A 21,862-nucleotide genomic window follows, 5' to 3' on the forward strand; every position below is an offset into this window, starting at 1 on the left:
CTGAGATATTTTTGCAGTACATTTTAGGTGATTCATGTTCACACAGGTGTAAAATCAACACGTTAACTATAAATAAACATTATCATGATCTAATAAAATCTGATGAACGTTAGTCTTAAACATTTTTAGTAGTATTTTTAAATATATAGTTTAAAAGCATAGTTATATTTTTTCATAAATGTAAGTCATTATATACTCTAGATTTTTTTAACACTTGCAAAACAAACAATTGAAGAGGTTTTGGCAGAACTTATCATTTCTAACATAGCGCAGATAGCAGCGGCGTCTTTTCTCGACACATCACATGTTTATATAACAGCAGCTGTCACTCACCACAGACACACTTCATTTAGAAATGACAATCAACAAAACCTTTGACGGTTCAATTCAGTTCAGCTAACAAACATTTCAAAATACAATTTAATTATGTCAAATGTACCAGTATTAAATAGACAAGCTACACCAAATCTATGCAGAGTACAGAAGATTTATTCATAATTCGCTAATATCATTTTCCATGAATCCACACGATGCATCAGTGCACTTCAAGTACCAGAAATATGTTTTATCCAACGCAACAGTGCATTCAAGCTGTGTTTATTTTATTGCAATGTTTTTATATAAAACTACCTTATGAAAATTAACCATGTTTTTTTGTGGTAAAAGTGTAGTAACCATGGTTTTTGGTGTATTGATTACTATCAGCAAAACCATGGTTTTACTACAGTAATCATGGTGTAACTGGTTAATATTCATAATTATACTCTATGTCTTCCACACTTTAGAAACCTTAATAAGAAATCCAGCTTAATAGAAATGAATAGGACCTAAATTAAACTGCAGTAAGTATATGAGTGTGATGTATTGATATATCAAATGTCCCTCACACCGCTTTCTGTCTATACACAACTCATGCGCACACACACACAAACAATCAATGTGTATAGCACACACAAAAGACACTTTACACCTGCAGTGAGCGACACATACCTGTTGAACAGGTGTATCTGGCACAGCTCCAGAATTTCACATAGACACGTATCTTACTGGAAATGATGTCTGCGCTGCCCGTAAACCAAGCCCTGTGGGCGGAGTCTGCTCTGGGATTGGTGGAGAGTGATGTCAGCGTTTGCTAATGTGATTGTTATCATTCTGGTTCAAATATTAATCCGACAATTAACCCTTAAACAGATCACAAATCAACTGAAAACAATCATTAAACCGAAGCTACTTTTTTTACAAGAGCATCACCAGAAACCAGTACTGTTTTTCCCTTTAAACATTTCTGCTTAAATTTTAGTTCTTTAGATATGAATGTGATGTCATGTTGCGCAGATTATGACCCAGTACTGGAATCTTCTCTCGCTATTTACCAAAAGTGTGCAGTTCAGTTCACATCCTCCTGGAGGATCATGGGAAATATAACCAACAATACAGTCCAGTGTCAAAGCAGTATCACCCTACATGTCACCCTATACCCCTGCGTCTCCTGTGTCCGTATGTTTACCACCTTCACAAGTCTTTTATCTTTATGATAAAGAGCGTTTACGGTAAAGACACGCTGCTGTACTCTATTAATATCCACACAGAAATATGCCGCCCTGCCCAAGTTTACTATTCACTTCAATGATCTCAATAGCTTAATGTTAAACTTCAAGCATGTAACCTTTGACCCTTATTTCATCTACAGTTAAAACGCATCGATGTATGTTATTTTGTGAGATTTGTACGTTTTTATTTAAGATGTATTCAGATAAAACTGAGTTCAGGAGTGTTGTTCATGTGACGCTTACAGATCAAACTGTGTGTATCAGACAATAAACCAGCGGTTACTTGTGAGGGTTTAAAGTTAGTACATGAATGAGCTTCTTTACACTCGGACACACACATGTTAATGCTAATGCTAATGCTAATATTGAGAAAGCAGTCTTGGTGATTGAGGCCAAACGTAATAATGATAAATTAGAGACATATAGAAATTGGATGAAACTAAATAAACATTTATAAATAAATATTCAAATAAAAACCAAACACCCAGTGCCCAATAACAGCTTGTTTTACTTTCTTATGTCAAATTATAGGATATTATTTTATCAATTAATTCAATCAATTAATATTTAAAAATTCTTGATGTGCACGAAAATAAGTCTAGTTTTTAGACAAAACATATCAAATGTAAGTAAATTTGTGCATAAAACAATTCATTTATAATAGGGATGCACCGATAGGATTTTTTTGGGCCGATACAGATACCGATTTAAACAGACAACTTTTGGCCGATAACGATATTAAACACTTGTATACAATACTATACAGTTGGTCTATTAGCTAGTTTATTTCTGCATCAAATTATTTTTACTGAACAAGGATTGGATCTAATTAACATTCAACTGGCCATATAAATATTGCTACTTCAATAAAAGTTGGACTTCTTTTCCGCTTCTAAAGTGCAGTCTGTTTCTTTTATTGTCCAAGACATTTGAGCCAGCTCAACAAAGGTTTTCTGTCTGTGCTTAAGTATAGTGCACACCAGAACATTAAATCATTTTAATTGAACAACAGACATGCAACTCATTGCCTTTATGCAGTTAATTTATAAACAATCGGTATCTGCCTTTCTCGTGCTATTGCCGATATGCCGATGGTTTCAAATTCATCAAAAATCGGCCGATAAATATCGGTGGCCGATAGGTGCATCACTAATTTATAAAGCACAAATTCACTTAAATTGTTTTTAAAACTAGACTTATTTGCTCATCAAGAAATTGCATCTCGTTTAAAGAATTTTTTGATATTTGTTTTGAAAATAAGACAAAAATAGTAAGTAAGAAATTAAGTTTTTTGCATTGTATTTGGTGCATTTAAACTGAGATTTGAATGGATATTTCCTATTATAGCTGTTGTTTGCTGGTGTGTCTGTGGGTGTGTTCTTCTTCTTCTGTCACAACAACCTGAAATGTTTCATGCTTGAAAATATTTAAAAACAATACCTGACAACTAGTCAATAAAGACGCATAAATACTGACGTCAATGCAGTAATAAATACTAACAATAACATAATTCTTTTGATAGATAGATAGACAGACAGACAGACAGATAGACAGACAGATCTTTCATGTCTTCATTTCATGTCTTAACCAAAAAACGTCATAGTGCTTGTGGAAAAAGTATGTGAACCCTTGAGTTAATGACCTCAAAAGCTCATTGTAGTCAGGTTTAAACACACCTGTAGTCTGGTTAAGATAATACGAACTTGCCAACATCAATGTTAAATATAGCTGCAAGCAGCAATTGCGGGGTCAAGCACCTTCAGCGCAATGAGGACCCAAAGCACAGCAAAAACCGCACGACGCAGCCAATGCGCAAAGCGCAGAAAGCACGCAATACAGAGCCCTAACCAGAAGCAAAGCAAATGCAGAGCAGAACCACTGCAGTGCGGAGCAACAACAGAAAAGATGGCAAAATATAACACGTGTGTAAAACCAGACAGGTCGAGAAGAACGTGTTTAAGGGAACACAAAAGGAAATCTCAATAAGTGAAAGTAAGAGCTGGGATTTGAACCCATGACCTCAGGTTCCCAAAGCATGGCACTAACCGCATGCGCCACTGAGTAAACGATTAAACCACTGATTTGGTGTGTCCAAGCTATAGAATACAGCTTTACAGCTATAAACATTGATATCCAGCAATTACCAAAAGTGTAGAAATGACAACAGAGAGCACAAATAACTGAAATACAATGTATAGTATGAGAATCACAAAACAAAATACCACTGCACATGAGATTCGAACCCATGACCTCAGAATCTCATGGCATGTGATTAACCAGATGCGCAACTCAGTTAACACAGCTGAAGGGGCAGCAAAAAAACAGCTTAGGTGCTTCAAGGATTGACATATGCCAATCAACACAGATGCAGAACTGACAGTGCAGAGCAGAACTATCAGAAATACAATGTATATGAGAATCAAAAAGCTCAAATGAGATTGAAGACAAGAACATCATTCTGTATAGTAATGCTATACAATGTAATATACAGTCACATTAATTTACTATGACAAATAGACAACGTCACAGGCACGGTCAACTTTGGAGTGGTATTTCTAAGAAAGAGAAAAGAATATCAAAAATCTGTTCGGTCATTTCTGTGCGGATTGCTCCAAACATTATACGAGCAGTACCTGGCATAAAATAAACAACATTTGTAAAAGGAGTAGCGAAAAAATCATCTACCATATGCTTTACAATAACACATGAACAGAATGTTGGAAAATGACAAACGAGGTATCGTTGCAATCGGCATAAACCAGTGAATACAATTTCACAAAGAAATTTATATCAGACAAAGTATTCAGAGGTTAAAAGCAGTTCCATGAGAACTGTTATAGTTTATAACCCCTAGGTGGCGCTGTAGTCTGACTTCCCAGGTACCTTCAGGACATCATGTCGAAGCTCCTTACTAATTTTTGCACTGATATGTCCAATAGTTCAAAAAATATAACAAATTATGTGAAATTTCAAAATGGCGGACAGGCGGTTCGGTCAAACCCGGCATAATACACATCGACATATGCGGCATGAGGTAAGCAATCCATAGACATCAAGATCATAATTTTCTGACAAACAGTTCAGAAGTTATGGGCAAAAATAGCCTATTTTCATATCTCATGACCCATAGGTGGCGCTGTCACCAAATTTGGCATGGACCCCAAGTTCATGGTCCACATGAAGTGTACCAAATTTCATTTCAATTGATCAAAGAATGACTGAGCTACAGCTTCAGAACCATTTTTGCGTCAACCTCGTTAAGTTTGCGCATTTATTACTTTTGAACAAAGACAACTATCAAAATTCTGTTTGGTCATTTCTGTGCGGCTCACTCCAAAGATCACCTGTGCCAAATCTCATAAGAATTGAACCACATTTGAAGGAGGAGTAGCGAAAAAACGAAATACTGTACATTTCAAAATGGCCGCTACTGTAATGGGTGGAGTTTTACTGTAAGGTATTAAAAACAATAAGCATGAGGAGAGCAATCACGTGTACTAAGTAGAATTTTCATAGATCAAGCGGATCACCAGTTATAACCATTTGAACATTTAATTTTTGCACTGCTGGTGGCGCTATAGAGTTAGTGCTAGAGACCCCATTTTTGGTCACTTGACTTTTCAGGACCACCTCTACAACTGTGCCAAATTTCATCATTTTCCTATGTACGGTTCATAGGGCTGCCATAGACTCCCATTGGGGAAAAATAATAAATATAGCTGCAAGCAGCAATTGCGGGGTCAAGCACCTTCAGCGCAATGAGCACCCAAAGCACAGCAAAAACCACACGACGCAGCAAATGTGCAAAGCGCAGAAAGCACGCAATACAGAGCCCGAACCCGAAGCAAAGCAAATGCAGAGCAGGATCACCGCAGTGCGGAGCAACAACAGTAAAGATGGCAAAAATATAACACGTGTGGAAAACCAGACAGGTCGAGAAGAACGTGTTAAAGGAAACGCAAAAGGAAATCTCAATAAGTGAAAGTGAGAGCTGGGATTCAAACCCATGACCTCAGGTTCCCAAAGCATAGCAGTTAACGCATGCGCCACTGAGTAAACGGTTAAACCACTGAGTTGGTTTGTCCAAGCTATAGAATAGAGATATAGAGCTGTAAACATTGATATCCAGCAATTACCAAAAGTGCAGAAATGACAACAGAGAGCACAAATAACTGAAATACAATGTATTGTATGAAAATCACAAAACTTAAGTGAGAAAAAAAAGTTAAGACAAAAACCACTGCACATGGGATTCGAACTCATGAACTCAGGTTCCCAAGGCACAGCAGTTACCGCATACGCCACTGAGTAAACGACTAAACCACTGACTTGGTGTGTCCAACCTATGGAATAGAGATATAGAGCTGTAAACATTTATATCCAGCAATTACCAAAAGTGCAGAAATGACAACAGAGAGCACAAATAACTGAAATACAATGTATTGTATGAAAATCAATAAACTTAAGTGAGAAAAAAGTTAAGACAAAATATTACTGTACATGGGATTCGAACCCATGACCTCAGGATCTCATGGCATCTGGTTAACCAGATGCGCAACTCAGTTAACACAGCCCAAAGGGCAGCAAAAAACAGCTTAGGTGCTGCAAGGATTGACATATGCCAATCAACACAGATGCAGAACTGACAGTGCAGAGCAGAACTAACAGAAATACAATGTATATGAGAATCAAAAAGATCAAGTGAGATTGAAGACAAGAAGATCATTCTGTATAGTAATGCTATACAATGTAACATACAGTCACATTAATTTACTATGACAAATAGACAACGGCACAGGCACAGTCAACTTTGGAGTGGTATTTCTAAGAAAGAGAACAGAATATCAAAAATCTGTTCGGTCATTTCTGTGCGGATTGCTCCAAACATTATACGAGCAGCACCTGGCATAAATAAAACAAAATTTGTAAAAGGAGTAGCGAAAAAATCATGTTCCAAATGCTTTACAATAACACATGAACAGAATGTTGGAAAATGACAAACGAGGTATCGTTGCAATCGGCATAAACCAGTGAATACAATTTCACAAAGAAATTAATATCAGACAAAGTATTCAGAAGTTATAAGCAGTTCCATAAGAACTGTTATAGTTTATAACCCCTAGGTGGCGCTGTACTCTGACTTCCCAGGTACCTTCAGGACATCATGTCGAAGCTCCTTACTAATTTTTGCGCGGATATGTCCAATAGTTAAAAAAATATAACGAATTATGTGAAATTTCAAAATGGCAGACAAGCGGTCCAGTCAATCCCGGCATAATACACATCCACAGATGCGGCATGAGCCAAGGAATCCGTAGACACCACAATCATAGTTTTCTGACAAACAATTCAGTAGTTATGGGCAAAAATAGCCTTTTTTCATATCTCATGACCCATAGGTGGCGCTGTCACCAGATTCAGCATGGTCCCCCAGTTTATGCTTGACATGACGTGTACCAAATTTCATTGCAATTGATCAAAGAATGACTGAGCTACAGCTTCAGAACCATTTTTGCGTCAACCTCGTTAAGTTTGCGCATTTATTACTTTTGAACAAAGATAAAAATCAAAATTCTGTTCGGTCATTTCTATGCGGCTCACTCCAAAGATCATCTGTGCCAAATCTCATTAGAATTGAACCACATTTGAAGGAGGAGTAGCGAAAAAACGAAATACTGTACATTTCAAAATGGCCGCTACTGTAATGGGTGGAGTCTTACTGTAAAGTATCAAATTCAATAAGCGGGATGAGAGCAATCACGTGTACTAAGTAGAATTTTCATAGATCAAATAGTTCACCAATTATAACAGTTTGAACATTGAATTTTTGGACTACTGGTGGCGCTATAGAGTTACTGCTAAAGACCCCATTTTTGGTCACATGACTATTTATGACCATCTCTACAACTGTGCCAAATTTCATCATTTTCCTATGTACGGTTCATAGGGCTGCCATAGACTCCCATTGGGGAAAAAAAATAATAATAAATATAGCTGCAAGCAGCAACACGGGGTCAAGCACCTTCGGCGCAATGCACACACAGCACAGCAAGCACACAAAGCACAGCAAGCTCACAATGCACAGCAAGCACACAAAGCACAGCAATTACACAAATCACAGCAGGCACACAAAGCACAGCAAGCTCACAAAGCACAGCAAGCACACAAAGCACAGCAAGCACACAAAGCACAGCAAGCTCACAAAGCACACAAAGCACAGCAAGCTCACAAATCACAGCAAGCACACAAAGCACAGCAAGAACACAAAGCACAGCAATTACACAAAGCACAGCAAGCTCACAAAGCACAGCAAGCACACAAAGCACAGCAAATACACAAAGCACAGCAAGTACACAAAGCACAGCAAGCACACAAAGCACAGCAGGCACACAAAGCACAGCAAGCACACAAATCACAGCAGGCACACAAACCACAGCAAGCTCACAAAGCACAGCAAGCACACAAAGCACAGCAAGCACACAAAGCACAGCAAGCACACAAAGCACAGCAAGAAGCACCACAATGCAGAGCAACAACAGCAAACATGGAAAAATAGAACACATGTGAACTACAGACAGGTTGAGAAGAATTGATGAGGAAGAACAAAACGTCATGACTCAGGTGGGATTCAAACCCAGGAACTCAGAATCTCAATGCATGTGGTTTAACTAGATGCGCCACTCAGTTGACACAGTTCATGAGGCAGCAGACAAGAGATTAGAGAGCTGAAAGGATTAACATGTCAATCACCAAAGATGCAGAATTGACACAGCAGAAGTAGAAATAACAGAAATACAATGTACATGAGTTCAAGTGAAATTGAAGACAAGCAGATCATTATGTATAGTGATGCTATACAATGTAATATACAGTCACATTAATTTATTACTATGACAAATAGACAACGTCACAGGCACGGTAAACTTTAGAGTGGTATTTCTAAGAAAGACAACAGAATATCAAAAATCTGTTCGGTCACATCTGTGCGGATTGCTCCAAACATTATACGAGCAGAACCTGACATAAAATACACAAAATTTGTAAAAGGAGTAGCGAAAAAATAATTTACCATATGCCTTACAAAAACACCTGAACTTAATGTTGGAAAATGACAAACAAGGTATCGTTGCGATCGGCATAAAACAGTGAATACAATTTCACAAAGAAAATGTATATCAGACAATGTATTCAGAAGTTATAAGCAGTTCAATAAGAACTGTTATAGTTTATAACCCCTAGGTGGCGCTGTACTCTGACTTCCCAGGTACCTTCAGGATATCATGTCGAAGCTCCTTACCATTTTTTGCGCGGATATGTCCAATAGTTAAAAAAATATAACAATTTATTTGAAATTTCAAAATGGCGGACAGGCGGTTTGGTCAAACACGGCATAATTCACATCGACAGATGCGGCATGAAGTGAGCAATCCATAGACATCAAGATCATAATTTTCTGACAAACAGTTCAGAAGTTATGGGCAAAAATAGCCTATTTTATTATCTCATGACCCATAGGTGGCGCTGTCACCAAATTTGGCATGGACCCCAAGTTCATGGTCCACATGAAGTGTACCAAATTTCATTGCAATTGATCAAAGAATGACTGAGCTACAGCTTCAGAACCATTTTTGCGTCAACCTCGTTAAGTTTGCTCATTTATTACTTTTGAACAAAGATAAAAATCAAAATTCTGTTCGGTCATTTCTATGCGGCTCACTCCAAAGATCATCTGTGCCAAATCTCATAAGAATTGAACCACATTTGAAGGAGGAGTAGCGAAAAAACGAAATACTGTACATTTCAAAATGGCCGCTACTGTAATGGGTGGAGTTTTACTGTAAGGTATTAAAAACAACAAGCATGAGGAGAGCAATCACGTGTACTAAGTAGAATTTTCATAGATCAAGCGGATCAGCAGTTATAACCATTTGAACATTGAATTTTTGCACTGCTGGTGGCGCTATAGAGTTAGTACTAGAGACCCCATTTTTGGTCACATGACTTTTTAAGACCACCACTACAACTGTCCCAAATTTCATCATTTTCCTATGTACGGGTTATAGGGCTGCCATAGACGCCTATGGCTAAGAAGAGGAAGCAGAATAATAATAATAATAATACTAACAATTCCAATAGGTGTCACAGCACCTTCGGTGCTTGACCCCTAATAATACTAACAGAAACAATAGGTGTCTCAGCACCTTCGGTGCTTGACCCCTAATAATAATACTGACAATAACAATAGGTGTCTCAGCACCTTCGGTGCTTGACCCCTAATGAATCTACAATACGTAAAACACTGAACAAGCAGGTTATCCACGGTAGGACACCACGCCGCTGCTTACTAAAAGAACATTGCTGCACACCTGAAGTTTTGTGGACTGATGAAACTAAGATTAAGCTATTTGGAAAAACACACAGCGCTACATCAGGCGTAGAAAGGGCACGGCATATCATCATGAAAACATCATCCCAACTGTATGGGTGAGGAAACATCATGATTTGAACCTGCTTTGCTGCATCAGGGCCTGGCCATCATTGTGGGGAAGATGAATTCCCAAATATAACAGACAATTCTTCAGGATAATGAAGCTGAAACTGTGTAGAAGGATGATGCAACAGGACAACGACCCAAAACACACGAGCAAGTCCACAACAGAATGGCTTCAGAAAAACTAAATCCTCCTTCTGGAGTCAGAGCCCAGACCTCAACACAATAGAGATGCTATGGATTGATTTGAAGAAGGGCCAAACACATAATGACAAAGATAAAGCAGTTCTGCCAGGAAGAATGGGCTAAAATTATCAGTTAATAAACATCCATGTGTAGGTCTGATCCACAGCTACAGGAAGCCCCTGATTAAGGTTATTGCTGCCGGTCAACCAGTTATTAATGTGAAGGGTTCACTTACTTTTTCCACTTACATTTTCAATGTTGAATGAGTGCGTTCAATAAAGACATGAAAGATCAGATTTTTTGTGTAATTATTTTTAGACACATTATGTTTTTCAATACCCTTGACTTAGATAAAAATCTATGATGAAAATCTAAGATGAAATTCCCAAAGGTTCACATACTTTTTCTTGCCTAGATAGATAGATAGATATGTAGGGATAATATGTTTGTCTCTGTTAGTTTAGTATGTGATTATCAGTTTTACAGAAGCAGGTCATTTTGTTCGGTCACAATAATATCAACAGGATCATAAAACAACTGATATCAGATCAGTGTTGACAGATATTATATCTCACATGTGGGAAAGCATCAGTTGCACAAGAGACATCTGATCATAAATGATGTTTATTACACCTGCAGCCAGGACATCTAAATGACCAACATTATATATGACTTATTTCCAGTCAAAGCATTTAAGAGCTTACGTACACGTGCAACTCATGGGTTCAGATGTGTGCCTTTGCGTTCAGGTGTGTGCCTTTGCGTTCAGGTGTTTGTGCGTCTTTTATGGCCAGTATCATTCCTGCTGTGTTTCTCAATTCTGGAAATTCAGGACACATACAATAATAGTGATGAGGTAAATCAGACCTGTTACTACACAACATAATACGCACACACACACACACACACAAACACACACACACACACACAGACACACACACTCATGATGGTAAGCATGTAATTTTGCAGACATGAGACTGCTAAAGTCTGTTAGATTTTTGTGTTAAAGGGGAAAAAAAGATTTAGGTTAGTTCTGGATTATTAAGATCTCAAAGTACGTTTTCATTCAACCCTCAATATGAACTTCAACATCTCTCATGGAACTGTTCATTTATGCAAATGTTAGCTTTGTATGCTAGTTATGAAGTTTCTGTGAAAGTGAAACTGCTGTGAAATATGAATGTCCCCAGGGAGTAACGTGTGTAGCGTTGTTCATGTTGTCTGATTCAGTTGTATTGTGATGTGTAGATGATTTTTAATGTGATGTCAGGAAATGTTGGTGTGACTTCCTGTAGAAGTGATATAAGCAGAGATCAGAGATGGGTGTGTCTGAATAACTTGATCTCATTGTTTCTTATCAAATGCTGTGACTGCAACATCAGCACAATACAACACTCACTGAAACACTGCTTGTGTGATTGTCTGTGTCTGGTTTAAGGATTGTTACGTTTTATTAGAAGGTTTGTGTAACTGGAATGTTTGAAATGGATGATTTGGAGAGGATAGTGAAGTAGGCGCAGTTTATTTACACAGTTGAGAGGATAAACAGTGCGTGCAAAGTTGAAAGAAAAGGTTAAACTATAATTTGTGTGAGATTTTTGGTCACTGTGTAAGTTCCTTTTTGTGTTTTACGTTCAAAGGTTAATTCAGGGTTTTTTCCTGATTTGCATACTATCTGTACTAGGGATTCATAACGATTAATCGCAATTAATCTATAGCAGAATAAAAGTCTGTTACATATATATGACTATATATAAAATAACTTTGTATAGATTAGGGATGCACCGATATGGAAATTTTGTCCGATAACCGATAACTCTTTATATTTGGGGGCGATAACCGAGATATAGGCCGATAAATATTCATATTAATTTCACAATGAAAAACTCCCAGACCGTAGAAATCTTGTCTTTGCGCTAGACTAGCATACTCTTCTTAAGCCCGCAACACGTGTCATCTTCGTGCTATGTCACAGAAAGCACCAATCAAAACTCCACATGGCCAGCAATGAGCAAGTGAAGTGGTTCAACAAACCAAAATAATCCATCATTTATCGGCTTTCATTTATCGGCATAATTTTGCTATCAGACCGATAACCGATAATATTAAAAATAAGCAGTTATTGTCCGATAACGATATGTTGGCCGATATATAGTGCATCCCTAGTATAGATAAATGCACACACATGCATGTATATATTTAAGAAATGTTTTTATTTGTATATTTATGTATCATTTATATAATATATATTTATATTTATATTATTTCTCTTAAAATTATACATGCAAGTATGCATATTTATATATACATAATTATTCACACATATATGATGTAAACAAAACCTTTTATTTGCGATTTAATCGTGATTATTAATCGCGATTATTCATTACGCATCCCTAATCTGTACTATATAATGTGCTAAATTAGCATTTGTGTGCAATAGATGTCAAGTGCAGTTTAGAATAAAGCATAGTATTTAAGACACTATATCCCAGAATGCAAGGCACTCTACGTGATCTTCAATTTCTAATAGAGATGGGCGATATAATAAACTAGATATTATGCACATAATTGTGCTGAATTTTGAATATTGTTGAATATTTTGATTCATGTGCCAAAGATGGTTATTTGTCTAATAAATAATTGTGATTATGGTGATTGTATGTTTAAAGCTCAAAGTATCATCTGTTTTTTTTTTACGTGAACGTGATCGTACACGCACAGCCTTGCAAATCATAGTTTATTTGACTTGACAAAGATGTTCGACACATGCACATTGTGACACAATGGAATGAATCTTCATACTACATCATCCTGTACGCACATGCAAAGTATGCGCAGTTACAAAATTCTGCTGGTGTGCATACAGTGCATGCGTACTATTCTGATGACGAAATTTCCTCCACTGTACACAGACCCTCGTGTATGTGTAAAAACAGGACTATACTTCTAGCTTAAGAGCTTTGATAAATAATTCTCATGTATATTTATTGTAATTATTCAATTTAATCCTTTATGCATTGCTATTGCAGTAAAAGATTGAAATATTTAATATTAATAAAAAGCCTTCACGTAAACAACTTAATCAATACGATAGAGCTCGATCAGATGCCAATTGATCTGTGATCTGATCAGGAGAAAAGTATGCATGTAAATGTGTGAATTAAGAGACAGAGTTTCTGTTTTTAAACAATTTGATTAATAAATAATTCACCAGTGGGTTCTGTATCACATATTTCAGTGTTTTTAACTGAATCAATACTGAATATGTGACTGAATATCTGAAATGATTAACATATTATTATAAACATTAAACCACTGATCTAAACTTTACCTTTACATAATACTTTCACTCCGCTCTCTCTCTTTGTGGGATCGACATGTTTTTTACTTGGAATTTTACGGGGAATGAGGGGGGAAATCCCTGCAGAATTATGCAAATCAGTTTGATGAAATCATTATGGGAGAGACAGGATGTGGGCGGAGCCAGCTGACAAACCTTAAGTACAACACCCTCATACTGTACAGTTATTATAACAGAAATGTTAACTTTTACTTTATTTAAAAAAATAATTTATTTATTATATTTAAGAAAACAGAAACATGATTAAAATGCACCTGCCTTTAAGTTTAGGACCGAAATTATTTTTAATAACCTGAATAATCCAGTGAAAGGTCTGATAATGTCGAATTTCTCATGATAATATGGCCGACCCAGTTTTGCTATTGTTGTATTTGTCAGATTCTCGGTCTGATCTGGTGGGACTGTGATGATGAATGAGACAGATATCTATGTATTTATTTACCTGTCATGTATATATAAACTGAGACATCCAAAAGCATCATCAATCATGACGCTTCATTACTATGTTTGTTGAGTTAATTATACTTTGTTAATTAGAGAGGTCCTATATAAATAAATCATTATATATTCAATTTATTTGAATATTCTAACACCAAAAACAACATTTTTTCCATTAAAAATGTTAATGCATTGGTGTACAACTCAGTGTCATGTTTCAGTGATATTAATATTTGTTACTTTCAGTTTAGTTGCTATAAATAAAGCTGTTGAGTTGTGAATCCTGATCTTTATCATCAGATGTTTTCCAGAGAGTTCTGTTGGAATTTGATGTTTTAAACAAACATGATGGGACATGAGCTTTACCAAAACACCATCGAGTAAAGAAAACAGTCTGTACTCTTCTCTAAAGCTCTATACACAAACACTATAACACACACACGCTTGCATTTACAACAAAACAGTGACCATGTTTACATGCACCCTCATAATGAAATTACAGTGAGATTTTGGAAATATTGCAATTACACTTCATCTCATGTATACACAATACTGCCATCAAAATAATGTGAATAATCATAGCAAGTATAATCGCCTTAAAATGTCATTTAAGTAAACACTTTAATCGCATCTATAGGGCACTAACTAAAGTCTGCATGTGTTTTTGTTAGTTCAAATTCGTAGTAAGTTTTCCCTAAACTCTTGTCAACATCTTGCTGTCAGCAGTCTGTCTTTATACAGAATCAGCGCAAATAATGCAAGTTACGCGACAGCAGCGTATAAAACTCTTACAGAGACATTTTTTGTCTTTATTTCTTATTAAAGGGGCCATATCATGAAAATCTGACTTCATGTTTAAGTGCTATAATTGGGTCCCCAGTGCTTCTATCAACCTAGAAAATGTGATAAAGATCAACCCAGTAACTTAGTTTTGGTAAACCATTCTCTTCAAGCATGTAAAAAATAGCTCATTGAAATTTAGCTCCCCTTGTGATGTCATAAGGGGATCTTATTATAATAACACCGCCCCTTAATCTGCACTATCCAACTACGGCACTGACATTTAGTGCAGAGATCAGCTCATTTGCATTTTAAATGTCCCCTTTAAAGGCGCTCTCAGTGAATCTGTGTGACGTCACTTTTTGTTGATCTTTGAACTGTTTTCAAACAAACGGAGCGTAGCTAACTCCTCCCCTCCCCCTACCTTCCGTGCTTTCATGAACACGCCCAACCCCCAAAAATCCATTTTGTTGTTTATTGGCTGGAACACTTTGTTTTGTTTCGTGGTGCTAGGTTTGGCCACTGTGTTTTTATTGCAGTTTGTAAAGCCTGAGCTGTCTACAGAGATCGCGGTTTTTTACAGTTTGATCAGCGGACAGGCAGCAAGCAGATAGTGAGGAGATGTCTGCTGTATGTAACAAAAATGTTTTATGGTCTAAAACGCATGAATTCGCTTAGAGCACCTTTAAGAAATAAAGCAAAAACGAAATACGTCCATAGGAATGTGTTTATCATTAAGTATCCCTGCAGTCAATCATTTTATCATCTTTGAGAATCATAATAGCATATAAAAGTTTGACCTGTCACAGATATTTCTTCATGCTTTTAAACAGCTACACCCTTGCCTCATTTAGTATTTTCCGATTTATGAATATGCAAATTAGTGTCCACCTCTTCTCAATCGCACAACTCGGACCATAGATATATATGTAGATAGATGCTACAATCGGCAGTATCAGACACATACTAAGTTCGGTTTCACACAAACCTGCACTAAAGATGAACTGCACTAAAGATGTAATGATTACCGGTTTAATGGTTAACCACAAAAAATGTCCAACGGTTAGTATTACCGCGTCATTTTTTTAATTACCGCTTAACCGTGCCAGTGTCACAGCTCAACACATTTATTCAGGTCTGCTCCCGTGTGTTTGTGATGACAGTGCTTCACTAACCGAATTTAAATACAAAAATTTTTCACATCTATCTGTTAAATAGCAGTGGTGTTAAATGATGAATTCGCCCATGGATTTGAATTGAATTGAATTTTCATCACAGTGGGACTTTAACGTAAATAAGTTAAAACAAGTGTCTAGTATGCAAGTTCATTATTTGTGCTGTGCATTGGGGTTAACCCAAAACATTAGTGAATAATCAGAAAATAAAACTTGCATGTAAGCAGGAGTAAAGAGGTTTTACTGTGATTAAGTCCTTACTTTTAATTTTAAGAAAAAATAACATGATTTGATAACTATCAAAATCAGCTAACTATGAAGTGATAGTGAGTTCGGCCTGCTTTAGATCTCAGTAGCAGCATTGTGAATGCAGAAGTTTATCAGTCACTGTTTCTAAGAGCTTATGACCTTCTGCTGATAAACGCTTGGTGGATTTACCAGTCATTGTTACGGCCTATTAACCTTGTAGACAGACTGTAAGTTCATCTCAGGAGAGAAAAACATGGCCCACATTCAGGTCACCCATCCCATACATCCGAAAACATTCTTGACCTGAATCATTCTTATGTTAGGAGTGTACAATAGTCGTGAAAACACGCGCGCACGTATGTCTGTTAGTCACATGATAGATGGACATTATCACAATACACCTGATGTTTACTGTGTGCATACTTTCTGCATTGTTGCCAAACGAAACTATTACACACAAACAATGACAGTTAGATTCACGTTTGCCAACAATCCGTTTATTTCAGACATACGCTTTTATTTCTTACACTCGAAACGTGAATTATCTCCGAGTGAAACTTTTAGTAAGCGGTGATTGTGAAATCAGATAAGTGTTTGATGGATTACATTTCTCAGGTGACCATAATTTCAGGGTAGTTCGTGAAAACTTTCCGAGGGTTTTCTGCAGATCTCACAGGTATTAAATGATGTTGAAACAAACACAAGAGGACTGATGAAGTTGGTGACTGTGTCATTTTGCATGTGGCTTTAAAATTCAAATGTCATTGTGTGTCGTATTTGAATGATGTGCCTCTACACAACAGTCACTTCTGTAATAAAATGCAAATGAGAAGCTTGTATGAAACATGCGATTGTTGCATCTGAACTCGGGATGAACTAAAAAAAGCCGCCGCAGTCGTTGGCTCAGATCTTTCCCCGTAGTAAACGCCTGGAGGTATCTCTTTACTAAAATATTATGTGTTTACTTATGTCACAATTCAAAACGTTATCTCACGTCAAGTGACATTTATTTAACAGAAAGATGCGCAAACACGTTTTTTATTCAAACTATTAACTGCGGTTCGTAATAATGCCCAAATTGAACTTGACAGTTGTGCAATGTAGAGAAAACATCAAACCGTATCGAACGATCGTTTCATCTATTTAACTTTAAAGTGCGTCACTTAGGATAGTTATATCTGATAATAAAAGTCTATCAATGTTGAAATAAGGTCGGGAATGGGACATAGTTCAGAAGGGTGAGGCACAAATAAGAGATAAGGTTTAATCAAAAAATTCAACTACACTAAGTCAAAGTTAGATAAAAAGTACTTCAATTGGTAACGCCTAAACAAATTAAGTTACATGTTTAAGTAAAAAACTATTTTTACAGTGATACATATACAGGTACATATATTCATTTGTCGTGTAGATAAATAGCTGGTAGGAATAATCAAAATGCAACTATTAGTCTTTTAAGCATAACTTTTATTATAGAAAAGCGTTTTACAAAAAACAACAACAATAAAGTATCTGAGAGAAAACCTCATACACGTTATTCAGTGACTTAAATCACAAACATATCGAGCTTTTGATTTGCACTTGATTGTATTTAAAAACGATATAAAGCTCTTACAGTGGAATACATATATCAGAAGATACTTCATATCCCCAAAACATCCTTCTGTTATTCCACTTTTGTTCAGCTATTTGAATAACTTTACATTTATACATAAGACTTTGTGTTTACATAAAGAGTCATAATATGCTTGGGTGTATATAATCTGATCAAAGCCACGCCCGCGTGTCATCATAACTTGAGCTCATCTACTTGAGCAACACCGCACTTTAAATGGTTCATAAAACCTACATTAGCCAAAACACTGGCTTACAGTTTCTCTGCAACCTTTCCTTCTGGAAAGAGTTTGTTTTTTTAAAGAGAGGAACCTGAAGTTCCTTATTATCAAGAGTCCAAAGTCTCTACGTTTCAATGTGACCCTTTATCTTCAGGCCCACTTCAGTATCCAGTCTCCTCTATCCTCCAACCGGTGGAGTTTTTACCAAACTTGTAGACGAGTCTTCGGCCGTCAACTCTCTCCAGAATGTCTCTCTTATAGTAATATCTGCAGAAAAAAGAGGATTTTGATTATCCTGCTGAGTTTGCTGTGATAAAGCACTGACTGATCTCAGAGCAGCGTTTCTTACCTCATGGCCCTGCTGAGCTTCTCGTACGTCATACTGCTGTTCTTCTTCTTCTGACCCCAGAGCTGAGCCACCGCTTCAGACTTTAGGAACTTAAAGACGCCGTCCCTACGGTCTTCCCATTTCATCAGACCCTGGTTCTGCTCCGGGTGCATGAGGATGTCTCGGATAAACTCCCACAGGTGAGTTCCTCTCGGAGCTGAAATACGAGACAGCGAACGGTTGAGTACAGATGGTTTACTCGATCATCTACTTGATGGACTGCGCTCGGGTACTTCACTTACCGTGTTTGCTTTTTTTGGACTCGATGAAGTGATCGAATCCTCGGCTTTGTTTCGGGGGTCGTCCTCTACCTCTCTTCTTGACTTCTGTTGGTTCTTGTTTCACGGAGATCTCTGTTGAAAAACACATCATACAGACACGTTAGATGAGTTTAGATGGGCGGCAAACCAATTACTGTTACCGTGTACTGGGGAAACTTACTGGTGCTGATGAAGGAAGGCTTCTCGGAGTATTCGGGATCAGAATCGCTTCCACTGCACTCGGGTGAGCTTGGGTTCATCAAACTCCCTGCAGGGAAAAAGCAGTAACTTTAGGACTTTTATTCTGTGACATTTGAAGAGAAAACCATTTGGAGTTACTTGTTTGTTTCGTACCATTGTGGGAGCTCTGTAGACTTTCAGATAGAGAGTCGTAACCGTGGTCGCTCTCTGGAGTCAGATGGTTTCTGTACTCACTGAAGTAACCGTAGTCGGCATCGGATCTGTCTGCAGAAATACAGCATTTAAATGTGAGGTTAAGACCGTGAGGTACAGACATTGCTGGTTTTGTAGTCAAAAACTGTTTCTTACCCGTGGGTTGAACCACCACCGTCTCCAAGAGTGATCCGAGACCGGGCTCGCTCATGAACGGAAACAGAAGAGTGTCTAGTAGATCGAATTCAGATTCACTCAGCACCGAGTTGTCAGACAGATCTGTAGATACACATTAAGGTTTTTAATGCGTTCAAGTGAAGGAAATCATCAAATTAAAGATTACAATTGAATCCTCCTGCTCACCATATCTCGCTTTTAGGTTCTCTAGACTGTGGTAGAGTTTTTCTCCAAACACGGCCCCAAACAGATTGGTCATGGATTCTCTGGAGATGGCACACAGTGTGGCTCCATCCATCTCACAGCAGGACATATTCAACAGACTGGCGTCAAACCTGCTCTCCTCCACGTGATATCCGATCCACTCCAGGACGTTCTGCCTGCTCCACGACTGAGGATTCACCTGGTGCCAGGGACCTGCTGGAGAACAGGTTCAAAGAAACTTAGTATTGTTAACCTACAAGACTACAGGTTCAGGTTTGCCGAGCTTTTGTTGTGCATGTTTGCGTTCACACCACATAATGTTTGATCACAGTGTCAACACTGCTAAAGATCGAAACGAAAGCGTTTCTGTGCAGGCCAAGTTAAACATTATCTGAGTTAATGATTTCAAGAGTCACAAACTGCAGGGATGAGAGATTTTTGGTGCGTCTAGACACTCGGGCGATGGGAACCATCAAGGATCTGAGATGATGAGCTCTTACCCATTGTGTTGCTGTTATTGTTGAAGATGATTTCAGAGAGTTGTGGTGGTCTGACGGCGGGCATCGTCATGCTCAACAGGTTGGGCTGTGGCTCGGATGGGTACAGGTTGGCATTCGCGTTGTTGAGAATTCGACAGAGTTCACTCGACGCCATTAGATTTCTGTCTTAACAAAATGCAAAAAAAAAACGTTTTATGCTTCATCAATGATTCTTGTTTATAATTATATAACAAACATAATTTTTGTTTTTTTTACTTAATAAATACTATAATATAATCATATTGTTTACCTGCTGCAGTGATCTCAAGCTGTTCAGCTGTCAGGTAAAATATTATTGATGTATAATCCAGACGTGTTTAATCTCAGTGATGGTTGCTCAGATTGTGGTGAAGTTTTGCAGATCCACCCACTGTTGAGTATGTTTATACCTGTAGAGATGATGGGCGTGGTCAGGTGAGACACTGAAAGAGGTGTGACCAGGTGAATGTGCCGGGTGGGAGGGGGAATTCCAGCGAATCTGTCTTTATCGCTCTCCTCCTTACGTTTTTCCAAAGAACGGCTTTGCAAATCTTGTAACATGAACTTGAAACATGACATGGCAGGTTATGAAGAAAACACACTTTAAAGATAAATAAGAATGAATTCACAAACACACACACACGTCATGTCTTGAGTCTTAAGTCAATATTGTGTGTGTGTGTCACATTATAACAGGTTTCGCTTTGCTGCAAGACAAGCTGGCGTTTCAATGTTTGCTTTGTATCTTGCGCACACAGACGGGTTAACGTTTGTGTGGTGTTAGTTGACACATGCATCTATTGTTGTGGATGAGTCTTAAGTGTTTTGATAGTCACAGGATTAGTTTTTAAGTGTATTCTTACATATCTGTGCTGGTCTATAGTAATGATTAAGTCGTTGTTTTATGAGGTTTGGTCCGTGACGTTTTATTTTCTCCAGAATTCACTCTTGTTCCATAACTGGAGCAGATTTTCCATTAGTTGTCAACATCACACAGATGAATTATGAGGGAAAGATGTCTTGGAATGTAAATGAACAGGTTTGATTGAAGATTAATTTCCATGAGTGTCACCTCATATCTCTCTCTCTATCTCGCTCTCTTTTTCGTTCTTTCTAGAACTTTTGTTGATGAAAGAGTTGTTGGCCAGGTTTAATGAAAGCTTTTGTATTGAGTTATATTTTGGGTTTCAAGTATTGTCGGGTGAATGGTTTTATGTGTCAACTGTTGGTTTTGGGGGTGATGTCAATGCATGTTTTCAGTTTTTGGTAAAGTCTAGAGTTTTGATGGACTTTAGATTTGATAAAATTATAGAAGATATTTTCTACTTTTGAATTGATGTGGTGCAGTTATGGTGCTTTGCGTGTAGTATGTGATGGTGAATTGTTTTGTGTTGTGATTTCAGTGGTTATGTTGTAGTTTGTTAAATGTGTTATGTTTTTGAAGAGAGATTGATTAAATTGTTAATAAAGGTTTTTTTTCTCTCTCTAGGTGGAATTAAATTTTACTGCAAATAAAAATATAAAATAGACTGAAATATAAACATTTGTAGTATACAAATTAACACTTAAGGAGGCACGTGATAGGTCAAATAAAGGTACAATACAAGATTAGGGCCCCCTTTCTCTCTCTCTCTCTCTATCTGTCTTTCACTCTCACTCTCTTTTGTCATGTTGATTGAAGACTTAATAAACGTGAGAATGTGAAGTTATTTCATCACTAAAGTGTGTCTGTGTCTCTTTCTCTGTCTGTGTGTGTGTCTGTGTGTGTGTGTGTGTCTGTGTGTGTGTGTGTGTGTGTGTGTGTGTCTGTGTGTGTCTCTTTCTCTGTGTGTGTGTGTGTGTGTGTGTGTGTGT

At 37.4% G+C, this 21,862-nt stretch overlaps 2 protein-coding genes across 5 annotated transcripts in view; one reads left to right on the forward strand and one right to left on the reverse strand.

Moving 5' to 3' along the window:
- LOC129453258 (C->U-editing enzyme APOBEC-2) overlaps nt 1-21,862 on the forward strand; it is a 33,182-nt gene that overhangs the window by 4,243 nt on the left and 7,077 nt on the right. The window lies entirely within an intron of this gene.
- LOC141363007 (ETS-related transcription factor Elf-3-like) lies at nt 17,684-20,426 on the reverse strand. 3 transcript variants are annotated; one of them, XM_073865437.1, is made up of 9 exons: nt 20,280-20,426; nt 19,991-20,155; nt 19,473-19,703; nt 19,266-19,388; nt 19,071-19,181; nt 18,898-18,984; nt 18,699-18,809; nt 18,418-18,613; nt 17,684-18,335 (listed from the first exon to the last, which is right to left on the reverse strand). In XM_073865437.1, exons 2-9 carry the CDS (start codon nt 20,142-20,144, stop codon nt 18,230-18,232), a joined length of 1,119 nt encoding a protein of 372 aa, XP_073721538.1. In that variant the 5' UTR covers nt 20,145-20,155; nt 20,280-20,426; the 3' UTR covers nt 17,684-18,229. The 3 variants fall into 3 exon arrangements, with proteins under 3 accessions (XP_073721538.1, XP_073721536.1, XP_073721537.1); XM_073865435.1 differs by having other exon boundaries at nt 19,473-19,706; nt 20,280-20,425; XM_073865436.1 differs by having other exon boundaries at nt 19,473-19,706; nt 19,991-20,151; nt 20,280-20,415.

This window comes from Misgurnus anguillicaudatus, unplaced genomic scaffold (genome assembly GCF_027580225.2).
Source record: "Misgurnus anguillicaudatus unplaced genomic scaffold, ASM2758022v2 HiC_scaffold_31, whole genome shotgun sequence".
Lineage (NCBI taxonomy): Eukaryota > Metazoa > Chordata > Actinopteri > Cypriniformes > Cobitidae > Misgurnus > Misgurnus anguillicaudatus.